The sequence below is a fragment of the Antedon mediterranea genome, chromosome 6 (assembly GCF_964355755.1).
Source record: "Antedon mediterranea chromosome 6, ecAntMedi1.1, whole genome shotgun sequence".
Lineage (NCBI taxonomy): Eukaryota > Metazoa > Echinodermata > Crinoidea > Comatulida > Antedonidae > Antedon > Antedon mediterranea.
The window spans coordinates 18,767,994-18,793,996 of NC_092675.1; the positions used below are offsets into that span (position 1 = coordinate 18,767,994).

The following is a 26,003-nucleotide window of genomic DNA, read 5'->3' on the forward strand; positions in this document are numbered from 1 at the left end:
ACGGAGACTAACAGGTATGCGCAGAAGCTCATATCCCTTGCTCGGGATAAAGGTAAGTTAGGTAGTTCAACTTTGAGAAATTGGAAAGAGACGGACATAAATGAGGTACGTGCGTTCATTGCTCTTATTTTAGGTTTAGGTTTTGACAGACGAGGAAGCTACGAGAGTCACTGGTCTACGAATTGGTTTCTGGACCAGCCTGGACTCCGGAAGATTATGTCCAGAAACCGTTTCATGCTGCTCCTCAGGTGTATCCATCTGGCTGATGATGATGCTGCTCCTCATCGAGATGACCCAACCTATGATCGAGGATTCAAGGTTTCTTTTTTTATGTCTAGTCTTATTGCTAACTTTCAATCTGCTTTTTATCCCTATAGAAACGTGTCATTAGATGAGAGTATAATAGCTTTTTTAGGTAGAATTCGTTTCAAAACATACAACCCACAAAAGCCACACAAATGGGGATGACTGCATATACATTAGCAGATGCACAAACTGGCTACGTATATCATCAAGAGTTGTATACAGGTAGTGACGATCGGCCAGATAAAACACGGAGGTTAGTAAATCGTGTGTGCCAACCGATTGCAGGTAAGAAGCACCATGTATATATGGATAATTATTTTTCCTCCCCAGCTGTTTTCCAAGATCTAGAAAACCAAGGTACGGGTGCATGCGGAACAATGCGATGCGACAGAATTGGGACTCCACAGTCAATCAAGGTAAAAGTAAAAGATATGGCTGTTGGAGATACAGTATTTGAAAGAGATGGAAACAAGTTGTTTGTTACTTGGAAGGACAAGAGAAAGGTAACTGTTATTTCTACTGTTCATAATTCTATGACTTTTGAGAAACAGGTAAAGCAGAAACATGGAGCAGGATTTACAGAGATCACCAAGCCATGTGCCATCGAGTTGTATACGCAGTATATGGGTGGAGTGGACCGTGCTGACCGGCTGCTATGGACATACCTCAACATCCACAGAAGTCTCAAATGGTGGAAGAAGGTATTTTTTTATCTTTTGGAGGTAAGTTTTGTGAATGCTTTGATTATTTACAGGAGTTTCCGTCCAGATGCGATTGTCAGGTCTGACAAGGTTCGTCTGGATCTCATTGATGGTCTGCTAGCGAACTATCAACGTCCCAACCCAAGACCAGGAAGAAGGTCAACAGATCAACCACAGCGGCTAACTGAACGCCACTACCCTGCAGTGAACCCGAAAAAGACACCGGCAGGCAGGAGGTCTGAGCCTGACTGTTTCGTGTGCTCAAAGCGAGGGCCTGGTTGCAAAAGACACCAAACCAAACACATCTGTGCGCAGTGTGAAAAGCCCATGTGTACTGTGCCATGCTTTGGCCGCTACCACAGCCTTCAGGATTACAAAGCAGATTGTACAAAGGAGTACCACGGAGAATAAAGGTTAGTGAGATGATGGTAAGTGGATTAGATTGTAAATAGTGTTGATTTATATTGTTTGATTATGTTCACAACTCATATTGTTCCATAATGTTTTCTTCATTTGTTTTACAACTCCTTTATTTTGACAACTCATTTTTTTCTTACAACTCATATTGTTTCATAATATTTTATTTTGTAATGTTTTTTGTAATATGTTTTCTTCATTTGTTTTACAACTCCTTTATTTTGACAACTCATTTTTCTGTAATATGTTTTCTTTGGTTGACGGGGCACATACAAACGTGCCACCTGCCCTCGCTGTGATCATCGACCTTGACGTGGTAGCGAGGCTTGCGTGCTTCCAATGTAATGGTAGCCAGGCCAATGATGATCAATAAAAAATAAAATATATACAAACACAAAAAAAAAGTTTTATTTGCAAAAAATTGAAGAAAAAAAATTAAAAATATGAAATTTCATATTTTTTAATAATTATTGCTTATTATTATGATCAATAATGTATTTTATAACAATAATATAATTATTATTTTTGAAAAAAGTTATACAATTTGTGTCTAAATAGCTTCCAACACACAACAAAATGTTTCATATTTTTCATAATTTTTGAATTCATAAATCATAAATTAGGTCCAGCCAAAAATGTATGAAATATTTACCAAAAGATAGGAAATTTTATAAGGAACATATGTTATTAGAAATGTTTTCCTCTAAAATGACTAGAAGTTTCTCAAAACTTGAAAAAACTGAGACCACCTTTAAAAACATTGAAAAAATGTTGTTCCCAAAAAGAATCTGGTTGACACAGGAAGTCATTATCTGGAAATTCGGTACTAAGAGGGTTTTAAGTTATTGATTGATTGACTGTACCAATGAAAAGCGATTCACTTACGTATAATGCATTCGTCGGAAATACGTTATTTTAAACTGCGAGTCATCATCATCAGAAAAACTCTATATTCTATATCCTATATCTATTAACTTGTGAATTTAATAGGCGTCGAAATTTCGAAATCAACAATCTGATTGGATGTTCAGTTAAAACTCATTATGGCACCTTTTAGGTTTTATTAAATAGGAGGCCGAAATTATTTAAAATATTTAATAATAAATTAATAATAACATAATTGATCCGTAATTGATCCAACAAGAGCGAACTATGTTCTTAAAGATTGTGTACGGTAGTCAATAACACTAGATAGACCTGGCCTATACACGAATACACGAAGCAGCCACCGATTATTCTTGACGAGGAGTAATCCATTTGGAAGCTCAACCAGCATTCAGCACAGGATATTATGAAAATCGTAATAATATATCATTAAAATACAGGTATAGATAAAAAAAAACCATTATTGAGAATTTGATATACTGCTTAAAAAACTTAAAGCTTAAACGCACAACGACATAAGCTCAAGCGTTGACCAATGAAAAGCGACTGTTCGAACAATCCACCGTTTGTGATTATATGCGTAGCCCATAGTCGTCATTGCGTTGCGTCCTCGTGACGACGTACCGTACTATTATCTATTATTATGACAGTGACATGATTAAAAACGGCATTTACGATTTAACACTTAATTTTTAAAACTGTCACTGTCATAGTCGAGTGAAATAGTAAAGTACATGTAACGATACACCACTACAAGGTTTATAATTTTCGTAATCATAAATTGATACAAACGTTGAGGAGCAACTGTCATTGAGCCCCTAATAAAGTTTATTTGTATATTGTACATAACATTATATCTAACAGTAGGGCCTACCCACACTCATAGTAATAAAGTTTATTTTTCACGCTGCTGCTCTAGCCCGCTACGTCCCATTAGGACTACTCAATCAGAAGCTAAAGCAAGCAGCAGTTATAGTTCTAAGGACAGACAGTTTTGTGAAAATGGAAACTCCACTATAATTTATTGATTCCAGCTGCTACAGTTGTAGACCCAAAAAACGTCTGGGAAAGAGTCTATTAGGACATGTCATGCTAAAATTACAAATCCCTAAGCATTTCTGGTATATTCACTGTCAGATATTCATTGAATTATTATTGAAACAGTCCATTAAAGTTTGTGTTTGTAATAGGATACTTCACAATTGAAATATCTAGGGTGATGAAGTGACCCCCAGATTTGACCTTAGCAATAAAATTAACTAAAGTGACAGAAATTGAGTATTCACTTCTGTAACAAAAAAATAATATTTATTCACATATAAAAAAAGAAAAGAAACCCAAAAACCATTGTCTGACAGACAATTTAAGTATTTGTTGCTTTAAATTACATTTTTTTTCAGGTAAAATAACTGTTATGTGACAATAAAATGACACATTCAAAAACATTTGAAATAAAAAATATTTTTCAATATGCGAGCAGCGTTTTTTGTAAGAAATATTTCTTGTTTATATATCTAACAGTATACACACACTCACAGTAAGAAATTTGCGATTCAAATGGCTACCAACAATGGTTAATACGTATTTACAGTATTTTCAAAGAATTGCAATACTATACTAACGGTTTTAAGTTTATCTCAAGGGACCCATAAATTTACCGACTTGTGTTAAACCAAATAATTATACTGAGACTAAGAGATTGGAATGTTCCATTCATCGCAAATAAATACATTTGTATAAACGTTAAATCTGTCTTATGATGCTGTACTCAAGCAGTTTAACCTGTTTTCAGCTATTAAAAACAATTATCGTAAAAGGAGATAGGAAAAGCCGAAAGCATACTCGTATTATTGTGTGTGGGTTTTTTCAAGATGGACATTCATTAGACAGTGTATACCACGATCGGAAAACAATCGTTGACCCTAAATTCGTTTTAATGGTCAATAACTAATCATCTAACTCAATTTAATTAGTAAACAGGGTTACATCAGCTGGTTAAAATCAGTACCGAAAGTACGAACAAACTTTATATACCATCGAGTAAACATTATAGAAGTAACGCGCGATTTACCCAATTTTTGCTCTTACGTAAATTTATATATAGATGCAATAACACTTTCTAATATGTTATCGTTCTTCCATTGCTTGTAATAGTAGTTTCCAGAGCTAAAAAAGTAAATGTAATTCGGTTTGTGAATTCAGGACTAGGCATATAGAAAAAAATCACTTTAGATATACACGATAACTGGCTGAATTGGTTAAATCTCTTAACTTTAACAGTTTAAAACTGTACGGGTTTCCGTAATAAGAACATACTCCAAGCATGCAATCATCAATGATTAGATAGGTTTGTTTATTTATAAGTCGTGATGGTTCTGCAAGATTAATTATTCTATTGATTCTTATTACTAATTATGTTATTAGCTAGGTTTGCAAAAGTACAATGAGCGAAAACGATAAAAGTACAGGTTTGGGGTTGTATTGCATTCCAAATGTGCTGGTGTGAGTATGTCACAGCAGCTCTAAAGGTGCATGTTTGACAGTGTCATAATTGATGGTGATCATCACCCTCATGCAAGGGGCTCACATGCATACCAGGGAGGTGTAGGCCTATGACTAAACATTCCCTATAATCGGTTCTAGACCACAAAGTAATTGGCTCCGCGTCATTAAGATGCTTTCTAATGGATGGATAGAAGTTACAATTTCAATTAAATGAATACTAATCCTAGCCTACTTCTAAAATCCCTTGTTCTAATTCTTTATCCCACAGAATCCAACATCATTTTAAAACTAACGAGTTCCATGGTTTCATAGTAGGCCTAGTATTTATGGTAGGACACCCGTGTATTTTATTTCGTTTCATTTTTTCGTCTCAAAAAATATAATTCACAAATATTTAAAAAAAAATATATACGATAAAACAATAAATATTTCTTACAAAAAATGCCGCGCATTTCAATCAGCAAATGTTTTCATAGACTCTATTATCCCAGACGTTCTTAGGGGTGTGCGCATGTCCAGTCCTAGTTTCCAAATACACATTTTTCAGCCGTAGTAAACAAAACTATAATTCTCAAGAAGGAGCGGCGCGCGAAAAAATAAAACAATATACAAAATTCGGAGACATTATACATTTATTATATAGGTTTTACAAAAATTGCGCCGCCAGCGACAACCTAAAATCGAATACTAGCTCTCTCTCTCCTCCTCTCGCTCGTCGCCGCCGTGTTTCGTATCCTCATGTGTGTGGTGGGCCTAGGGTAACATAAAATCGTAGCATATCGGCTACAAATTGTTTACGTCTGATGTTATATATTCGTTGGAAAAAACCATATATGTTCAGATGTTAAATTTGGTTGACTGTACTATTATATATACTAGGCTAAGCCTCATAAGTTGTTTAGAATAGGCTAGGCGGCCGACTGGCTATACCGCCCTACTGTTTGTTCGTCGGCGGGGAGCCAGCTCTTCCCTCCCGGACTGAGATTGGGTCAGTGTGTCTAGGCCTAAGTGATCTGGTTGACAGGCCAAAACAGTATGTCGGGTGCACGAATATGCGAAACAGATGGATGTGGAAAAGAATCACGCTTGCAATGCCCAACATGCATTAAATTAAGCATCGACGGTTCATATTTCTGCTCACAGGTAACTAATTCATGCATAGAATAGATTCCTAGATTCCTTCCATATTGCCATGCCATTGTTATTGTTATTGCTATGATTAAAGACTAACATTTATGGGATCTAGAGCTAGCCTAGTAGTAGTAATACTAATAGGTCCTAGAGGCCTATGTGGTACCATATCAAAGCTTCTGGCTGCTATAAATTAAAGGTATAACATAATATAAAGAATAACATTAGGCCTATAGATAGATTACCAATTTAAAAATGTCTTACTAGGCCTACTTTGTTTTGGGGAAATGGTGAGTATTAATAAATGTCTGCCAACTTTACGATGGTCAGTAAAAAAAGTGGTTTTGCAATGGAGCACATCCTTCACAATGCCAACCACTACACTCGCCACAATGCCAACCACTACCCTCGCCATAATGCCAACCACTACACTTGCCACAATGCCAACCACTACACTCGCCATAATGCTAACCACTACACTCGCCATAATGCTAACCACTACACTCGCCATAATGCCAACCACTACACTCGCCACATAACCAACCACTACACTCGCCACAATGCCAACCACTACACTCGCCACAAAACCAACCACTACACTCGCCACAAAACCAACCACTACACTCGCCATAATGCCAATCACTACACTCGCCATAATGCCAACCACTACACTCGCCACAAAACCAACCACTACACTCGCCACAGTGCCAACCACTACACTGGCCACAAAACCAACCACTACACTCGCCATAATGCTAACCACTACACTCGCCACAATGCCAACCACTACACTTGCCACAATGCCAACCACTACACTCGCCACAATGCCAACCACTACACTCGCCACAATTCCAACCACTACACTCTCCACAATGACAACCACTACACTCGCCACAACGCCAACCACTACACTCGCCACAATGCCAACCACTACCCTCGCCACAATGCTAACCACTACACTCGCCACAATGCCAACCACTAACCTCGCCATAATGCCAACCATTGCACTCGCCACAATGCCAACCACTACACTCGCCATAAAACCAACCACTAACCTCGCCATAATGCCAACCATTGCACTCGCCACAAAACCAACCACTACCCTCGCCATAAAACCAACCACTACACTCGCCACAATGCCAACCACTACACTCTCCACAATGACAACCACTACACTCGCCACAACGCCAACCACTACACTCGCCACAATGCCAACCACTACACTCGCCACAATGCCAACCACTACACTCTCCACAATGACAACCACTACACTCGCCACAACGCCAACCACTACACTCGCCACAATGCCAACCACTACCCTCGCCACAATGCTAACCACTACACTCGCCACAATGCCAACCACTAACCTCGCCATAATGCCAACCACTGCACTCGCCACAATGCCAACCACTACACTCACCACAAAACCAACCACTACCCTCGCCATAATGCCAACTTACAACACTCCACAAAACAACTGCTCTACACTCACCACAACACCAACCGCTACACTCGCCTCAACGCCAACCACTACACTCACCACAACGCCAACCACTACCCTCACCACAACACCAACTGCTACACTCGCAACAAAGCCAACCACCGGCTACACTCGCCATAATGCCAACCGCTGGCTACACTCGCTTGAATGCCAACCACTGGCTACACTCGCTACAATGTCAAACACAAACATTAAAAGTGATAGTTGTTGGAGCTTTGGAAAATATACTGTATCATGTCATAAAATGAAGCAGAATTTTTCAAATGGGTTGTGGACAGATTATCTAGCTGCACAATTTAAAAACAAAATATCATGAATAACCTAAAAAATATACTAAAAATTGTGTAGGGCACAGGCCCAGTATGTGTGAGCTTCTCGCTCTCTCTTCTTTTTGGCTTTGTAAGTTTTTAATAATCTTCAGTAAATGTGTTTTTTTTATGGTTTTTACACATTATTTTTATGGTTTTTACACATTTTTCCTATACTTTACTGCATACAACATAGAGATTTCCAAATTTGTTTACAATAAACCCAACTTTTAGTGATGTAATCACAGTTCAAAATTGTCACTAAATCTCTTTCAATAATATAAATCATATCAAACCATTCATTGTTCCATTACTGGTATTGTAATACCTTTTGAATGTGAGTTTTTTTTATGGAATTTAATAGGATTTTGAATTAATGCTACAGTGTAAGTTTAGAACCATGACTAGAAAGTTAAAATGCATACATTAAATTGTTATTGTATGGATTTAGACATTGTAAATCACCACATGGGGATATTATCCAAATACAAGATACTGCTCTTAAATCTGGTAGTGTCATGTTGTCTGCCATACAAGATATGATTCATATCTTAAAAACTGTATTCAAACTGAAACTGTGTTTTTAAAAGTGACTATTTACAAATGAGATTTAAATCTTATAGTACAATAAGTATCATTGTAAATTGATAATGTATTCTAGAGTGAAAAATTCTTTGTCTTGTAAGTTGAATTGCTTGTATATGATGATAAATGGTTTTATTTGTATTAAATTTAGTGCAATAAGACATAAAGCTGTTTATATGTGCCAAATAAAGATTGCATTTGCTAGGAAAACAAAATTCATTGTCATCAATTTACATGTAATGCTCTTAAAGTTGGTCTGAAATATGTCTTTGTTATTCATTTTATTCTCTGTAGTATTATTTAAGTAATCTTTGCTTGGTCTTTAGTTTGAAAAGTAAAATGTCAAATTCAATGTTCATTCCTGGGTTCATTTACGTCCCTAAATTATAAAATATTGTTGTGGTTAAAATTACTAATTTTCTTGGAAGATATGTAAGCTTGTTGAACTGGTCATGGAAACATTTGATTCCCTATTGGCATGAGTGTTAACTAACTGTATTATTGTACTTAGTCTATTTTTGTAATAATTTATTGTGCTTGTATTGTTTGTTGGTTGGAAAGACACGCCCTTTGACACGCCCTTTGACACGCCCTTTGGCAATAGTTGTCTTTGACAGTTCTTGTGTCTCCTCAGTGCTACCTTTTCATGTTTCACCGAAAGGAATAAATAAATATATTAAAGATATATTTTCCCCCTGGAAAAACACTGTAATTTGTTTTTTTTTTAAATTCTTAAATAGTTAATGTCACATAATTTTTTTATTCATTTTGACCCAAATTGTCATTCTCAGTCAAAAATTGGGTTCTGGTTAAATGTTATCGTTAATTCTTTTGAAAGATAACTATCTACAATACATACAGATTTACTAGAAAGCCACTCCGAGAGTGCATACTTCCACCCACTGTAAAATTCTTCTATATCAGATTTAGTCACCGGAAAATGTGTGTCTTAATGCTGTGTGTGGCTAAGGCTAATTTCACTACAAACATGTGCGAGTTTGGTGTAAAGGTTATGTAACCCGCCTTTCAACTAACAATAGCTTCAGCCGAATAACAATAGAACGGAAACGCAAAAAACAAACGAATGAATTTGAAAATAAATAGGGTTTTTTAAACTACTCGCATAAACAAACTTGTACATTAAATCTAATTATGTTTTAAAATTACAAATCACAAAATATAATTCTTGCCGCTTATACAAAAATGAAGTTTATTGGACAAGTAGTTCTCAAGAAAATACAATTTGAGTTTACTTGTTACTTTAAGACTGCCCACCGACTTTTGAAATTTCTGTCCTATCTTTTAACACTAGCAAGTCTGAAAATAATTTTCAAAAGTGGTCCAGAATTGGGACCGTGGTCCGGATTGCCTCTAAAATGGAGTAGTCCTTGACCACATATCTATCTGTATTTTCATTTTGGGAAAGATGTTGTCATTAGTTTTTGAGTAATCCTGCTAACAAACAAACACACGCAACTGATTACATATACCTCCTTGGCGGAGGTAATCTATGATTAATGAATGTTTCTTTGTTTTTATTTGAATCTGTATTCCATAGGACTGTTTCAAAGCCAACTGGGCAGTTCACAAGGCTGTACATAAAAAACAGAGAATGAAAGATCATATGGCAAAGGAAAATGCAAACCCCTGGCCTGGGTATGTGTACTCAGGACCACTAAGACCACATATAGTTGTAAGTATACACTAAACATTTCTAGCATAATTGTCCCTGACCATGTCCAAGTACTGTCCACACCTCTATGATGTTTATTGTTTTATTTCTAACATAAGGGCTATTCACACTTAGTTATTTACCAGAGTATGTTTATTACCAACTTACTACAGGTAGGAACCAACATACCACAAGTAAAAATCTATGTTGGAACAGTCCCATAATGGCAATGTCCCTTGTCTGGGACTATGTATACAACTAAAACTTACAAGTACAACAAGTATAGATTTTAATTTCTATCGTTATTTTCACAATTCAAACCCTGATACAAGACAAAATACATTGTCCACAATTATGGTTTTAAGATGTTTTATATTATTTATTTTTATAGTCACCCAAAAGAGAAGTTCTACCAGAGATAGATAAACCTGATTATGCCTCTGATGTGAAAGGTAAGAATGAATGAGTACTTCTATTTTTATGATTGTCTTAAACCTCGGTATTTCTGGGTTTTATTTGATAGCGTACAAATTACAATGTCTTTACATTCTATTGTCACAGTAGACATGTATATTTAAGTTATAATATTCAAGAACATGAAATATAAGTAAAATCACAATGATAAAAATAAGGGTTTGTTCTTAATGAGGAGTTTTATCTGTTATTACGTGACTTACACTGGTTGCCTGTAGAGCAGCGCATTCGTTTTAAAATCCTGTTGCTGACATATAAGGCCATCAACGGATGTGCTCCAGCCTACATATGTGACATCATTACTCTGTCAACAAACTCTACGCTTCGTTCATCCAGCAGACTTCTTCTTAAACCTGGACCCCGTTCCAGAACTCGGTTTTACGGTGATCGTGCTTTCGCTGTCGCTTCCCCAAAACTCTGGAACACTCTACCCCTCGAAATACGCTCATCAAAATCTGTAATCACATTTAAAACTAAACTCAAAACTCATCTCTTCAGAGAAGCATAATCACACGCTACTACTTGCACAGATCTTGGAAAACACAGCGCTTTAAAATCTTTGTCTCTTGCGCTTTATAAATGTTATTTATTATTATTTATTTATTATTATAACATTTATGTGAAAATAACATGCAGTTGATGATAATGAGTTTTGAATGATGCGTTTATAATAGGTTATCCTGCTAGTGAGATGGCAGTTAGAGGGAGTACACAGATTAAGGTGCTAAGTTCAGAAGAAATAGAAATCCTTCGAGAGACATGCCGAGTGAGTAATTGCAATGGAAATATTTCTCAGTAAAGCTTCGTCTACACTATCAAACTAGTTTGACAAAAAAAATTGTTCCTGTGAATTGCCCAAATATGGTAATATGCCAAAGTTTGGTAGTGATATAATGTCATCGTGTCCATATCACATACATTTTGAGTGTAGACAGAGCTTTAGAGGCATGTTTTATTTATTGTTTTTTTCTTTTGTTTGTATTTCATATAAGATATACATTAAAATCTTGAAGTACGGTATTATAATATAATACGATGAAAACATGGATCTGGAAAATTTCCATTAAGACTTAAATTTGCTAGAAATGCAATACTAATATGGTATAATATTGCAAACTGTTCCTAAGTCAGGGAGGAAATTTGCATGTTTTTTTAAATATTAAAATGTATCTTTATGTTTCATACGTGATACTCTGTATATAAAATGTAACTGTGTGAAAACTTACCCTGGTAAATACCTTATAGCCAGAAAAGCCCCATAATTGCAACTGACAAGACTCACAGTTGGCAAGAAGTATAATATATTTTAATGTCTATCTTTGATTTTCACAATTCAAACTCCTGCCGATGGTATGCAAAACAACATTTATTTTTGCTGTTTTTAATTTATTTATTAATTTATTTAGTTGTATTATTTTGCCATTATTTAGCTATGTTCAAAGCATTGATGTATTGCACAATATACAATCAACAACCAAAATATATTTATCTTTATACAGTATGTTTCATATTTTTTAAATATATGATTTTGCCCAAAGATACAAGTAAAATGGCTGCCATTTAAAATCTTAACTTAATTTAGTTTCACTTTTGTCCCATTCTTCAGCTACATTCAAAACAAAGCATAATGTATTGCAGAACACACTCAACAACCAAAATAATGTTTTATATTTCTCTTCATACTATGTTTTATATTTCAAATATATGATGTTGCCCAAAGATACAAGTAAAATGGCTGCAATTTATCTTAAATTTAACTTAACTTTTTGTTTCCCCACAGGCCTTCAATTTAAACGAGAGAGTTAATGTTAAAGAGTGTTATTAATAGTTGATGGAGTAGTATTAATGAATGATTGATTCATTAGACCTTGCATGCTGTTGTGGTGCCAAAAAAATAAACTCTTAATTTATTTTCCTTGCTATAAGGCGGGTTCAGGGGACACCATCCTCGCCCCTCTCACTAACTCTTCCTAAAATGTGAATGTACAATGCAAAAAGATAGGACATTATGTTAAATGCAGCACTTCATTTTACAATTGTTAGGCCCTAAGCCCTTCTGTTTCAAAATTCTTGATCCGCCATTCAATATGTTTTAATCATGAATATTTTTATTTACGTTTTCTTCAGTTAGGGAGAGAAGTTTTAGACATTGCATATAGTGCAGTTAAAGTTGGCGTGACTACCGACGAAATAGATCAAATAGTTCATGATGCTTGTATGGAACGCAACTGTTATCCTTCACCGTTAAATTACCACCAGTTTCCAAAATCTTGTTGCACGTAAGGATATTTTATTTAAACAAGCTTGAATTAGTAAAAAGTGTCATGAATACTGTATGTTGAATAATACATTTAAACTTGCATTAACAGTAGGCCAAAAGCTAGATATGCCCCTGGTTACGTTGTATGTTTGTAATAATTAAATGTTTAGAAAAAACTACAATACAACAGCTTAAACGTAATGCAATGGGGATCTAGGGTTTTTGATTAAAAAAAAAGAGTATTTATCACCAGCAAGATGATTGTCAGAAATGTCATAGATGTTCTAAGGTTAATGGGTTTATTGATAATGGTTTTAATGTACTTTGTGATTAAATACTGTATACTTGCCAATAACAAATTCTGACAGTGACAATCGTCAATATTGGAGTCCATGCAAAGTCCGCCCACGGTTCTTTAGTGTGCACTTTATTTAAATCTGTCAATCAGATGACATTTTAGTTTTTATTTGACATTCAATTGTTGATTTATCGTTTAAAAGGAATAATCATCTTTTGAATTTTAACTTTTCAATAGGTGTGTTTTTTTTTTAGGTATAACACTTATTTTTAAAGGTCAAATAAAAGATGATAATTTAAGTAATGTTTGCTTGCTATATTTATTCTTTTGTTATTTGAAACGTATTTAAGTGCTGCGATGTTAAGGAGAGCCAAGATGTCATTTTAGTTTGTGCAGCATTTGTATTAAGTATAGCCTTTCAGTATGTTAACAGTATAGAATTTCTACAGTAGACAGAGTGCAGATGAATTTCTATTTTTTGCAATTTGAATCGTTTAGAAACTTTATCGGATACACCTAACCTCAATGATTTATTGTTGATAATTAATAACTACACATTTTATTGATAGTTTCCTAGAATTTTGAAAGGTTGCAAATTTGATTTAAAACGTGTATGGCGTTGAACATGTTGGTTGTCACTGTGATATTCCCTAATATATACTATAAACTATCATCAAATTTAGCTTGTAATGTAAAAGTTGTGTAGCATCTGTAGGTAGAAGCTTCCTGCATTTCATTTTTGGTGTTATGAGGTCAGAGGAGGAATATCCCTCCTAAGTTCAAAGGTTGGTAATATTTTTACCTTTTGATTTTCAGGATCAAAGGTCAAGTTTAAATTGTGTGTGTTTTTTATTTGTAGCTCTGTTAATGAAGTTATATGTCATGGAATACCTGATGGAAGACCATTAGAAGATGGAGACATTGTGAACAGTATGTACAGGTGTTTTTCAATAATTAGAATATTTTCTAAGTTTCGCCTCGTGAATAAAAATACTGAAAGATGAGTGCGTATCAATTTGATCTCTGTTGCGCGTGCGTACAACTGAGGACTAGTGCTGTTCCGCCGTACCACGCCGAGAGTGTTAAAGAGTCGCTATCCAATCGAGTTCGAACAATACCATGAAAGCCCCAGTGGTCTAATGGTTAGGACATCTGCATATCAAGCAGGCAGTCCGAGTTTGAGTCTTGGTTGGGGCGACTTTTTCTCATTCTCACAGATTTCCTCATCTTTATCGTTTCAAATTAAAATTATATATATATTTATGTACATTATTTTTACAAAACGACAACAATTGCAGGTCTTGGGGATTTAACTAAAAATGAATATATTTGTTTCGTAAACATACAAAATGGCTATCAGATGTATTGTATAAATGAAGCCTACAGTATGTCACCATGTATAGTCAATGGATTGCCAAGAAATGATGTATAAGACAAGGTTAATTTTAAAGAAAAAAAACGATAACACACGATAATACTATTCTGTTTCAAGTTGTTTAAAATCAAGTTTTTTAGCTAGTGAATTCGATTAATTACTTTATATTTCTGCCAAAGTAGGATTAAATTTATACTTTTTTTAAAGGTCTCATTAACTATGTGGTATTCCCAACTGGTTGTGTGCGGGTACTAAATAGTTTAAAATGTAATGTCCGAATATTCCTTGAGGTTGTTTAGATTGTTTATTCGTCAAAGAATCCATCACGTATCACAACTATCTAGTATTTGAAATTTGCAATCTTAAATATTACAGTATCGGAAAAAATTTAAATTAATGCTTATTGCCTGGGGATAAATTTGTTTTATTTTGTATCTTAAAAGCCTAAGTATGTGTAAGTGCAAAATGTCACAACATGAACATCCACAGGCAATATAAAGATTATGGAATAACTTATTATATATAATTACATGCATTAGAATTTGTATGATGAACACCCAAGAAATAAAGTAAATGTGTTTTGAAATGATTTGTTTATGTATTTAGGGAATTAACAAGAACACAAAGCACCTGGTACTAGTTCGATTAAGACAGATTTGTTTATGAATTATTCATGACAATATATAAATGACAGTTTTATACTGTAGCAATTTACGTTTCTTTATAGTTGACATTACAGTGTATTACAAAGGATTCCATGGCGATCTAAATGAAACTTTTTTTGTCGGTAAAGTTGATGAAGGAAGTAAAAACCTTGTAAAAGTGGCATATGATTGTCTAATGCAGGCAATAGATGAAGGTCAGTTTTTATTATAAACCAATTAACAAAATTAAATTGTTCACGATCGTTAGCTTTTTCTCCTATTTAATATACAGCCTGTCAGGAGAGGATAAAACCATAGATAAACTACCCACATACATACAGGGGTGAAAACATAACCTAACATTTAATTTTGAGTCCAGTGGGTTAGCCCCTTTCTCACAGATGTGCCTACAATATACTGGTATTATGCTGGCGTCTTGCCGGTATCGTTACCGGCATATACCCATTCTCATCGGACTATTGTGCCGGAAATATATAACCGGTATATACCGGCTTTCTGTGAGAAAGGAGTCTGGCATATTCGGCCAATAAAAAGTCTCTGACAAAATAATTATTGAGGGCGTCCTTTATTGTTATTATTTTTGTCTAGCGATATATGGCGGCGAATTATAAGTTACATATTATAATAATCTTCCTTTATAGAATATTTATGCAATACATGCTATATTGTGCATATATTATACAGGTACAGCAATTAATTAGCCGTCATCAGCAATCTGTAAAACACCTTAGAAGGCTGTACAATTTACAAGGCGACGAAGGGTCAGGCACCAACAAACAAAGAGCTATGAATGGCCTATAGTCTATAGATTATGCTACAAATTTCTTCTTGTCCCCTTATGTTAAGCAGCTCTCTTATCTCTTTATCCCTCCAGTTCGACATTATTATTGTTAATTTAATTTAATCGGCGCCAAAGTGATACACTTGACCGCGCAAGGTGTCAAAGCCTCGACGGGGAATTAAATATAACCCCGGAATATAACGGCGTTACGTTCTCACAGAATGCCCGTCTGGCATTGCGGGGAATATCCCTAGTAATATTACTAGGTCTAAAGCAGGTCATGTCGATGCCGGCATGATGCTAAGACGACCCGTTCTCACAGAAAACCATACCGGCATGGAAATGGTATATTCCCGCATATTCCTGGCACACAGCTCTGTGAGAAAGGGGATTAATTTCACTCTTTATTGGATTAACTAACTATAAAGCAGGTTTAAATGCATACAAGCATGGTCATTAAATAAACCTGTTTAGTAATGCCATGAAACATTATTATTTATATTGTTTCCTATAGTAGAGTGTGTTGAAACATTTACTACTTGTGGAATGAAACTGTCCTACTACTATGGTTTGTACAGTGGAGTAAAAAATCATATAAAACTCCTCAAATCCCACCATTTTAATTTGCACTTCCAACATTAATTAATTTAGTTCTTTTTACATTTCTGTTGATTGTTCAGCGCTTAGAGGTGCCCTGCATTTTGCGCTATATATAGATTGAACATTATCTACAATTAGAATACTCATTGAAATTCTGTTTTATATATGCAATAATTGCAGTGAGACCAGGAGTTCGTTATCGTGAGCTCGGTAACACCATAATGAAGCATGCACAGACCAATGGATGCTCTGTTGTACGTACATATTGTGGACATGGAATTCATCGCTTGTTTCATACAGCACCAAATGTACCACACTATGCTAGTAAGTATTACTGTAACAACAATAGGTTTCCTACATAAATTCTTTTTCAAATAATTCCATTCAATCTTTTATTTCGGAATTTCTAGTCCATAGTAAAAAGTAAAATTACATATAAATTAATAAAAAAAAAAAAGAAAGCTGTACTAATTACTACTACTCATCTCATGATGACATTCCACCTGGAGAGCATCTTTGACTTATCTAAAAGATTGTCTATAACTGTTAAGAATAAAACATCTTTCATCAGGCCATATATCGATATTCTTAAAATTCATAAAAAGAAGAAATTCTACATTCCGTAATTGTACATGCTGTTTAACTAGACAAAGTTTGATTCGCTATATCAACTATAATATCTACATCATCAATTGTTTTACAAATACCCCCTAACGGATAAAGGAAACGGGCAAATGTACATGTGTGTTTTACGCGACTGAAACATTACTTCACTAATAAATTGGTGCGTTATCCAATAGGGAACCATCAGAAGTGATTGTACTGTAAATTGGTTTATTGATTACTGAATTTTGAATGTTCATGTCATGTTGCGGTACTGTATGCCTACACATTTTAACCATTAATCCAATTTATTTATTAGAAAACAAAGCAATTGGCGTGATGAAACCGGGGCATGTATTTACAATTGAACCAATGATTTCGGCAGGTAAGATATACAATACTAAAATAGAAAACGGTGTTTTTTGAATGATGAATATGATGATGTATGTGTTATTCACTCCACTCGCCATCGAATACAAGGGGGATACTTCCTATGTCCGAGGTATAACTTAAGCTTGGTTCCCACTAGAACGTAATGCAAGGACGTAAACGCAAGCGTTTTAACCAATGACAAGCGAAGTTATAGACAGTCCGCAATCACAAGCGAATAAGCCATCGCTTGTGATTAGTCAATTCACTTACGTTGCGTTACGTCCTTGCGTCGCTAGTGGGAACCACGCTTTAGGGTGAAGCGTGGCTACCGATAATGCACTGTGACCAGATGTCTAAACGTAGGTTGTCTGCTGACCTTGGAGGTTGAAGAAAATGTTCTTAATGTCAATAAAGATAGATTTTGATATTGTAAATTGTATAGCGTACTTCTACCTCCATAAAAACCTCTTATTAATTCCTTTTTTACATAGAAGTAACACTATATATAATGCAGGAGTAAAATGTCTGTAGTAAAATTAAAGTAACTTGTTCAGACGAGTGGGCAGTCTTAAGCTCTTTCTAAACCATCAAACTAATTTGACAAAAAAATGTGTCCATATATGGGCACATCACATTTTGTTGTCGCATAAAGTTTGATAGCGAGTGTAGACAAGGCTTAAGTTTCAAACTGTAATTTCAGGAACATGGAAAGACCGAACATGGCCAGATAATTGGACGGCAGTCACAGAAGATGGTAAACGTTCAGCACAGTTTGAGCACACACTTGTTGTCACGGAAACAGGATGCGAAATACTCACTATACGACCAGAACAAAATAGACGAGGTCATTTCTTAGATCAACTAGATAAAGAGAATGCTTAATTATTTCATGCATTTATTTGAATACAAATAAATAAAACTAAGACAAGGTTTATCTTTGTTTTCTTTAATTTTACTGTCTCTCTGAAAATATATTATTGTACTGTCTAAGTAATATATCTTTACCCCTTCTCAAAATTAGTATTTCAGAATATGTGTAAACATACTTATAAATCAATTAAAATGCGACATTTAACAATCTATAAAGTAGTATTGTTTTCCATTATTTCTCGTTAAACTTGACCTTATTAGACACAATGTCTCTTTCTTTTTAGAAATTGATGATTGTACGCACGCTGTAAAAAAAATAGAAAAAAAAAACAGAAATCATAATCATGTATACCAGTTTAAAAGAATTAGCACACAGTTCGTCTTCTATGAACAAGGGGGTAAATTATTGTCTGGCACAACACAAAGGAATGTTTTGATCATACAAGAAGCATTCATGTTTTAAACAAACACAAGAGTGTAAATGTGAACTCTAGAATCGGGACACTAGACAAACACACTTACCTTTTGCCAGCATGCATAAGGTCAAATGCCTCATTTATCTTGTCCAGGGACATCTCATGCGAAACAAACTCGTCTACCTTTACAGTTCCAGACATGTAGTCGGTAACTAGCTTAGGCACACTATCACGACTCTTCCAACCTTTTAAAGACAAATATTGGGGTTTTATTTATTTACATTTTTCAATCAACTCGCTCTTCGTTTCTATTGACATGTTGGTAATCAGCAAGATTGGTTGTCTGAACCGTATGATTTGATGAAGTCCAGCTATGTCAGACGAAAGAGTAAGTATTTTAACTTAAAAGCTCAGTATCATTCACCTTTATGAGATTGCAAAACTATCTACCAGGTTAATTTTCTTACCACCAAATGCTGTTCCCTTCCAAGTGCGTCCAGTAACCAACTGGAATGGTCTGGTAGAGATCTCCTGACCAGCCCCTGCTACACCAATGATGGTCGACACTCCCCAACCTTTGTGACTAGACTCTAAAGCTTCCCTCTTTGCAAAAAAAGGTGAGTTTAGTACGAAAATGTTTTGTTTTTTTCAGTATGGTGGAAGTTGGATAAGATTATATGTTAAATAATGTAAATAAGAACAGTTTAGTCTAGGAAATTATTCTGGAGTAACATAAAATAAAGTTCATCATTTTGTGTAATGTGTTTTGTATAATGAATTGTTTTTCCCAACAATGGTGAATTCAGAAATTTTGATCACATATGCCTTCACTTACCATAGTCTTAACAAGACCAATACATTCAAAGGTGAAATCTGGACCTCCATCAGTCATAGCTACTAGATGTTTAACAGTGCCGTCGGGCAAGTCTTTTGGATTGACAAAGTCGGTGGCACCAAATTCTCGTGCTAAAAAATAAAATTCATAACTGTTGCACTGTATTTCCACACCATGGAAGGCTAGCCAAGCTTTATTTAAGCTTTTCAAGCAGATTTAATTGTAACTAACCATTCACATATTTATACTTTATCATTGATCTTATGATACAAGGTTTATTGCAAATAGCTTGATTTCACGATGAATGTAATTGCACAAAGCATGATGGGAAGGGTTTGGGAGCAAACGTCCTGATGCATACCTACAAAAAACAAATCTGGTACATGCGCGTTGTGACGTTTGCTCCCAAACCCTTGCCATCATGCGTCGCCTATGCTATTTGCGATAAACCTCATTACACACACACATTTGTGTTGTGGACACATGCCAAGATCAAGCACATTGATTAAATACTGATAGATTGTGTTTGCATACACTGAATCCTACTCCCACTTCTGAACACGACAATTCCATGTACTTTACTTGGAGACTTTGTTTGTTTGTTTTATCTTTATACTGGGTGACCTCTTCAGTCAAAGACTGATCTCCCAGAGGGCCCAGTTGGTGATCAGTGGCTGTGATGTACTAGTACACCGGGGTAACCCCCTACTCGTCTCGAAAGATGTACTAGATTCTTTAAAGTGCACACGAGCAAGTTGTGTACACTGGACCTACGGTTTATAGTCCTTATCCGAGAAGACTCGTTCTACCACCAGAACCATGGAGTGAGTGAGACTCGAACCCCTGCCGATGTTGAGACACTAGGGTCTGTTTCTGCTGCATAGCGCCGAATAAACCGATTTTTTTTTTTTAATGTAATTTTTATATTGACTGCATTTCTGTCCCAAAATAAAGGTTTAAATCAGTGGGTGGTCGACAAAAATAATTGGAATTACCCAAAATACAATTGGTCCTGGCGGTTAATTCAAACGTTACTGCAGTGTAGACTCAAGGTCAGTATCGGTCAATCAAATAACCGTTATTTTGTGTTGAAGCTAAAAATTGCTCAGCGATAACCGGTTAAATGGCATTCAAACACCAAATTAAATGAGTGTTTTTAACCGGTTATTTTGCACTACCTTTTAACCGGTTACCACAAAATTGTCCTGTTTCTGGAGTTTGCTGGAAAAAGAACTACTCGCATAGCTCAAATACAAACAGCAATGAGTTTGTATAACAGAATAGTATAATAAATAATAAGCATGTTTTTCTAAAGTACCCTGTTGCTCTTTCGATGGATTGATATCAATAGCAATGATTTTAGATGCTTTAGCTGCTTTGCAGCCCATAATGACAGCCATTCCAACAGCTCCTATACCCCACACAGCACACGTAGAACCCTCCTCAACCTACAATGTAAAGTTAATATAAAACACAGAAGACAAAATAAAAAAATGTGGCAGATACAGGATTTTGAAATTAGGGGAGGGAGTTGGCGAGGGCTAAATATAACCCAATGTGCTATCTTGCATTGTAATTTCCAAGATGTTATGTTACATATTATACAATCCACGGTTTTGCTATCTAAGATAGAGAAAGTAATGAAAACAATTTGAATTTTTTAAATATTTTGAAAATGAATTTTTGTGAATTGTGTAATAGAATGAAAGCTGAAATTAAATTTCAAAATTAAATTTAAAGAGGTTTATTAGCAGCCTTGTATTTAAGCTAAACTAAATGAGTTTTCATGTAAAACAATAATTTTTTATAATATAACATAGATTCCAAGTCAATTTGTATAATAACTCCTACAACTGTATTGTATAACATAACGGAAACTGAACTTTAATATCCAAGGATATCAATAAAATGTCTAGAGACTTAAGGTTTATTAAAGCAATTACAATCTAATTATTTTCTAGTTTACCTAGACAAATTGACTAACCTAGACAATACAAATGAAAGTCATGATTGATATATAAATACCAGCAAAATGAAATAATGAAAACAGAGTCAATTAAACATTGTTATTAAAGTAAAATATAATACAGGCACATGTTTAAGAAGAAATGTTGTTTTTCATCATGTTTTCTGATACACAGTTTAAATATATGTACATTTAACCAAATATCATATCTGAAATCCATGCTTGTAGCTAGGCCTTAAATCGTACATGTTAAGCAAAATTTAAAAATTGATTTATAGATACAAACTAATGCATATTACAAAACAAGACATGAAATTAGTTCACTGGTTTTAAGTTTCTTATATAATTATTAGATTGTTTGAAGTATACAAGTAAATCAACATATACCTTAGCAGTGTTCAGTGCTGCACCATAACCAGTTGAAATGCCGCAACCAAGGAGGCATACCTTGTTCAATGGGGCCTCCACATCTACCTATATTGTGTTTTAAAAACAAATTTATTTATCTCATATTCAAACTATATTCCCTAAAGTTGAATGAATTTAAAATGGATGTGCGGCGGTCACATTATTTGGTTGTATTAAATGTGGGGAGAATAATCTGTGCCTTGAAGAAATGTGCACATGAGTGGACGACAACTTTCATCTTTACTAAACTGGCCCATTTTTTACCTGCAGCCACTAAGTGCAAATAATTTGGTCTATTGACAGGGGCTGAAACAGGGGCAACCTCATAGTCTTCTGCAAGATGCACTTAAAAGTTCTTTAAAGTATAAGCCTGTGCTGATATTATGTCAATGGTTTGCAGCACCCAGGCTTTATATGCTTGGTCACTCAACTACAGTAGGCTATACTACTGTTAAAAATGTTAATTAGAAGGCACACTAATCTATTTGAAATGATGTTCGCACCTTCTCTATAAAATTAATTCATTTAGGAAAAAACATTGACATGGCTGTAAAAAAATACTCTACCTTAGCAACAGCAATCTCAGGAACAACAGTGTACTCTGAGAAAGTGGAGCAGCCCATAAAGTGGAAGACAGTCTTACCCTTACAAGTAAAACGTGACGTGCTATCTGGCATCACGCCTTTACCTTGAGTAGCCCTAAAGAGAGAAAAAAAAGGTACAAAGCGACTACCCTATGATAACACATGAGTGTGTATGCATCTGAAGGATGTGGTATCCAGAGCTCTGCGTCCTGAAAACAGATCAATAGTTACAAACCTGACTGCCTGACAAAGGTTGGTCTTTTCATTCCTGCAAAACTTGCAATTCCGACACTGTGGGATGTACAACGGTATGACATGATCTCCTGGTACAACAGATGTCACCCCTTCACCGATGCTTTCTACGACACCACCGCCCTCATGCCCGAGAATGCATGGGAAGACTCCTTCGCTGTCTTGTCCACTCAGTGTATAGGCATCTGTGTGGCACACACCAGTAGCAAGCAACTGATAAAGAGATTGTTAATTTGAAAGTCATACTAACCTCAAAAACAGATTGTCATCTCACTAAAAATTATAAAATATTATCTATTATGTATCAAGTTTAAATAAAGTCAATGTTTAAATAAAGTTAATGTTTTATTGATTGATTCATATTATTTACTAGCAATTATACCCGCACCAGGGCAGGTTTCAAAATTAGTTTAAAGCCTTCTCAGTACATAACACCCGACGCCAGTATCTCCCTACACTCACCAACCTCCACCCCTCACCCTTCAATAATACCCCACACTCTTTTTTAAAAACAAATGCTTCCCAGGACAAATTCAATTCAACTTCAGCTTCAAAATGAGAGTGGTATGCATAGCTATGATAGGCCTATGTTTTAAGTACGTTGTAAACTGTGTAAATAGTTGTCATATTGGCTGATAATTAAAATATCTAATTTTAATACTGCAGCCCCCCAGCCTTCTTTCCCCTCTCACCATCCCAGCCACAATTAACAAACCTTAACTCTACCCCTGGACAGTTCAAATTTAGTAACTTTTCCTAGTACAATTCCAATCATATACTTCATTATGCCAGTATTTCCGCTCCCCCTCCTCCCTCCCAACACACCCCAAATACTGGGTGATGTGTTTAAGATGATTCCAGTAAAAATTATGTTAGCCATTTACTCCCAACCCATAATACCTCAGAGGCAGTTTTCAAATGTAGTTTAAAACATTTCCAGTACAGTTTCGGTCATGGTGATAGGCCTACATCCTCACCCCCATCTCCCATCCCCTTCCTTTCCAGGGATAATTAAAATACTTTAACAATTTCCTACCACAATTCTGGTCAATTTGATAGCTGACTACCCCAAGCCTAAGCAAAATCCCCACTATCCCACGAACCCCAATTCTCACACCCATCTTCCCAACTCCATTCTCCCACCAAATCCCTAGACTTGTTGAAATGTGGTTTAAAACCATCCCGGTAAATTGCGATCATTTTGATACCCTATATGAATGGTTACACGCAGACAACGAAAGTGGGGAAAAGTGGGCCATTTTTACCACATTTTGGCCCCTAACTTGGATCCTAGATGGCGGATGATGTTCAAATATAGTTTAGAATATTCCCGGTAATTTTGATACCCCGTAAGGTTACTTGCAGTAATATTCAATTTGTATAACAAACAAACACACAAACTCTCTCACTTATAATCTAGATTTGATAAATTTGATTTTAAATGCAGCGCATTTCACCACAGCACCAAGAAAATATCAGGATTGAGTACTGTCTTATTTTTTTCCCCACTCGTATATACACATTTTTCACGAAATGAAAGATATCTTTTCGTGAAAATGGCATATTAACACCTATTTGTAAACATCCTCCAGGATAGGTAAATAACATTTTAGAAAATACTCCCCTTGGATACCTTTTGACATTAAATATGAAAACTCACCTTGATCCTAACCTCTCCTGCTTTTGGTGGAGCAACTTCAACTGTCTCAATACTTAAAGGTTTTTTAGCTTCCCAACTCACAGCTGCTTTACAAGAAATTGGCTGTCAACAATAGAAAAGAATGTGCATAACATTGTTTTTAATTGATGGGAAATACCAATACTAGGCTAGGTAAATATCTTACATGCCTCCTGTGGTGTTTATTCGATAGATTTTAAGCAATCAATACAATTGTTTTAAAATTATTCAGTATTGATGTAGGCCTACTAGACCAATTCTTTAAGAACATTTTACAGTACATTTTTTTCTCATGACATTTCAGCAGGATTGAGTGACAATTTTTAAAATTAATAATGGTGTCCGGAAATCAACTGAAAATAGATGCTGTTATTATTTTTTGTTTTTTTAAGGCCTCCTCTGGCTAGCATATTCCTACCTACTGATAAATTATACTATATCTAGGCCATTCGTTGTTGGTTAGTAGGCTATTAACCTAGTCTCTACCTGTAGAATGTAGGCCCTCTATCTATCTAGCCAGCTACTACTACCTAGACTACCACTACCAGCAAGTAGGCTTGGCGCGCCTAACTAATGTAAAAATTATTAATACATTACATTAGTTTTGTAAAACATGTATATATTTAGGCTTCAGCTTGATATGTTATTTGAATCAAAACATATTAACGGAATTGAGGGTACCTTTCCAACAGTATCCGCCATACTATATGCTGAGAATTTCAAATAAAGTTAAATTTAACAGGAGCAATCCGTGTGTTGTGAAACAACGTGTGGTACTTCTTTCGAAAAGGAAGTGAGAACGTGCAAACATGACCTTTTGACATGCACCCCTGGATGTTTAGTCAAACATGACCAAACTGTAGCGGCCGACATTTGAAATAGAGACTGTATCATAAAACATATCAATCATAACAAATATCAATATAAATTATGTTTAAAGATAAAAAAAGATAATTTGGGCAAATGTTTTAAGGAATTTACCATACTTTTGTTATAAATATTATGTAAAAACTCTGATGACAAAATTATCAGGATGAAACGATTCATTTTTAAAACAATTGTTTGAAGACGAAGATGATAAGAATGAATATTTTGTAAAATGAAAGTGAATTTCAAAAACTAGGCAAAATAATATAATACAAAGTAGTAGTTAGGTCATTCAGGTCATTTATCTAATAATTTATACTATTGTTTTTTTTTTTATTTGCTTTTTAAATTTTTTATTTTACTTAGGTCTTTTTACTTTTTATTTTATATTCTTACTATATATCTTACTCGTCATATGTTTATTGTATCTTTTCTGGTGAGTAAGCCTTAAACTTATTTGCCCACCAGCCACACATTTAAATTTTCTTATCCAATATTGTGTCGCATTGTTGAAAGGGACCATATAATAATATTTAATATTATAGGCCTAAAGTGTCATGCGCGAATCCTTAAATAAGAACTTCATATTGTCTGTGCTCAACTTTTATTTATTTATTTAACTTTATTTTTACAAGAGTAGATATAACACTGTACAGCAGTACAGCTGACTTCTACCTACCTACATTGA

At 35.1% G+C, this 26,003-nt stretch overlaps 4 protein-coding genes across 4 annotated transcripts; 3 read left to right on the forward strand and 1 right to left on the reverse strand.

Moving 5' to 3' along the window:
• Window positions 1-458: 458 nt before the first annotated feature.
• On the forward strand, window positions 459-1,418 carry LOC140052454 (piggyBac transposable element-derived protein 4-like). Its single transcript, XM_072098065.1, has one exon. The coding sequence runs from the start codon at window positions 459-461 to the stop codon at window positions 1,416-1,418; it is 960 nt and encodes a 319-aa protein (XP_071954166.1).
• Window positions 1,419-5,529: 4,111 nt separating this feature from the next.
• LOC140052098 (methionine aminopeptidase 1-like) lies at window positions 5,530-18,448 on the forward strand. Its single transcript, XM_072097502.1, has 10 exons — window positions 5,530-5,957; window positions 9,898-10,032; window positions 10,403-10,463; window positions 11,160-11,251; window positions 12,613-12,764; window positions 13,903-13,973; window positions 15,146-15,277; window positions 16,645-16,788; window positions 17,387-17,452; window positions 18,140-18,448. The coding sequence occupies exons 1-10, from the start codon at window positions 5,850-5,852 to the stop codon at window positions 18,319-18,321; spliced, it is 1,143 nt and encodes a 380-aa protein (XP_071953603.1). The 5' UTR covers window positions 5,530-5,849; the 3' UTR covers window positions 18,322-18,448.
• On the forward strand, window positions 6,506-7,762 carry LOC140051721 (uncharacterized). Its single transcript, XM_072097016.1, has one exon. It carries the CDS (start codon window positions 6,506-6,508, stop codon window positions 7,760-7,762), a length of 1,257 nt encoding a protein of 418 aa, XP_071953117.1.
• Window positions 18,370-25,235, reverse strand: LOC140052099 (alcohol dehydrogenase class-3-like). Its single transcript, XM_072097504.1, has 10 exons — window positions 25,130-25,235; window positions 24,431-24,532; window positions 22,754-22,983; window positions 22,501-22,633; window positions 21,914-22,000; window positions 20,879-21,008; window positions 19,561-19,691; window positions 19,193-19,328; window positions 18,832-18,970; window positions 18,370-18,614 (listed from the first exon to the last, which is right to left on the reverse strand). The coding sequence occupies exons 1-10, from the start codon at window positions 25,148-25,150 to the stop codon at window positions 18,590-18,592; spliced, it is 1,134 nt and encodes a 377-aa protein (XP_071953605.1). The 5' UTR covers window positions 25,151-25,235; the 3' UTR covers window positions 18,370-18,589.
• Between the last annotated feature and the right edge of the window lie 768 nt (window positions 25,236-26,003).

What these genes read in the sequence shown, in the direction of transcription:
- LOC140052454 (XM_072098065.1), top strand. Translation starts at nt 459, where the DNA reads ATGGGGATGACTGCATATACATTAGCAGATGCACAAACTGGCTACGTA.
- LOC140052099 (XM_072097504.1), bottom strand. Translation starts at nt 25,150, where the DNA reads ATGGCGGATACTGTTGGAAAG. An exon ending in TTGGTCTTGTTAAGACTATG is followed by an intron (nt 19,329 to 19,560) that starts GTAAGTGAAGGC and finishes TTTTTTGCAAAG; the next exon opens with AGGGAAGCTTTAGAGTCTAG. An exon ending in CTTATGCATGCTGGCAAAAG is followed by an intron (nt 18,615 to 18,831) that starts GTAAGTGTGTTT and finishes TTTTTTTTACAG; the next exon opens with CGTGCGTACAATCATCAATT.
- LOC140051721 (XM_072097016.1), top strand. Translation starts at nt 6,506, where the DNA reads ATGCCAACCACTACACTCGCCACAAAACCAACCACTACACTCGCCACA.
- LOC140052098 (XM_072097502.1), top strand. Translation starts at nt 5,850, where the DNA reads ATGTCGGGTGCACGAATATGCGAAACAGATGGATGTGGAAAAGAATCA. An exon ending in AGATGGAGACATTGTGAACA is followed by an intron (nt 13,974 to 15,145) that starts GTATGTACAGGT and finishes GTTTCTTTATAG; the next exon opens with TTGACATTACAGTGTATTAC. An exon ending in AAATGTACCACACTATGCTA is followed by an intron (nt 16,789 to 17,386) that starts GTAAGTATTACT and finishes TTTATTTATTAG; the next exon opens with AAAACAAAGCAATTGGCGTG.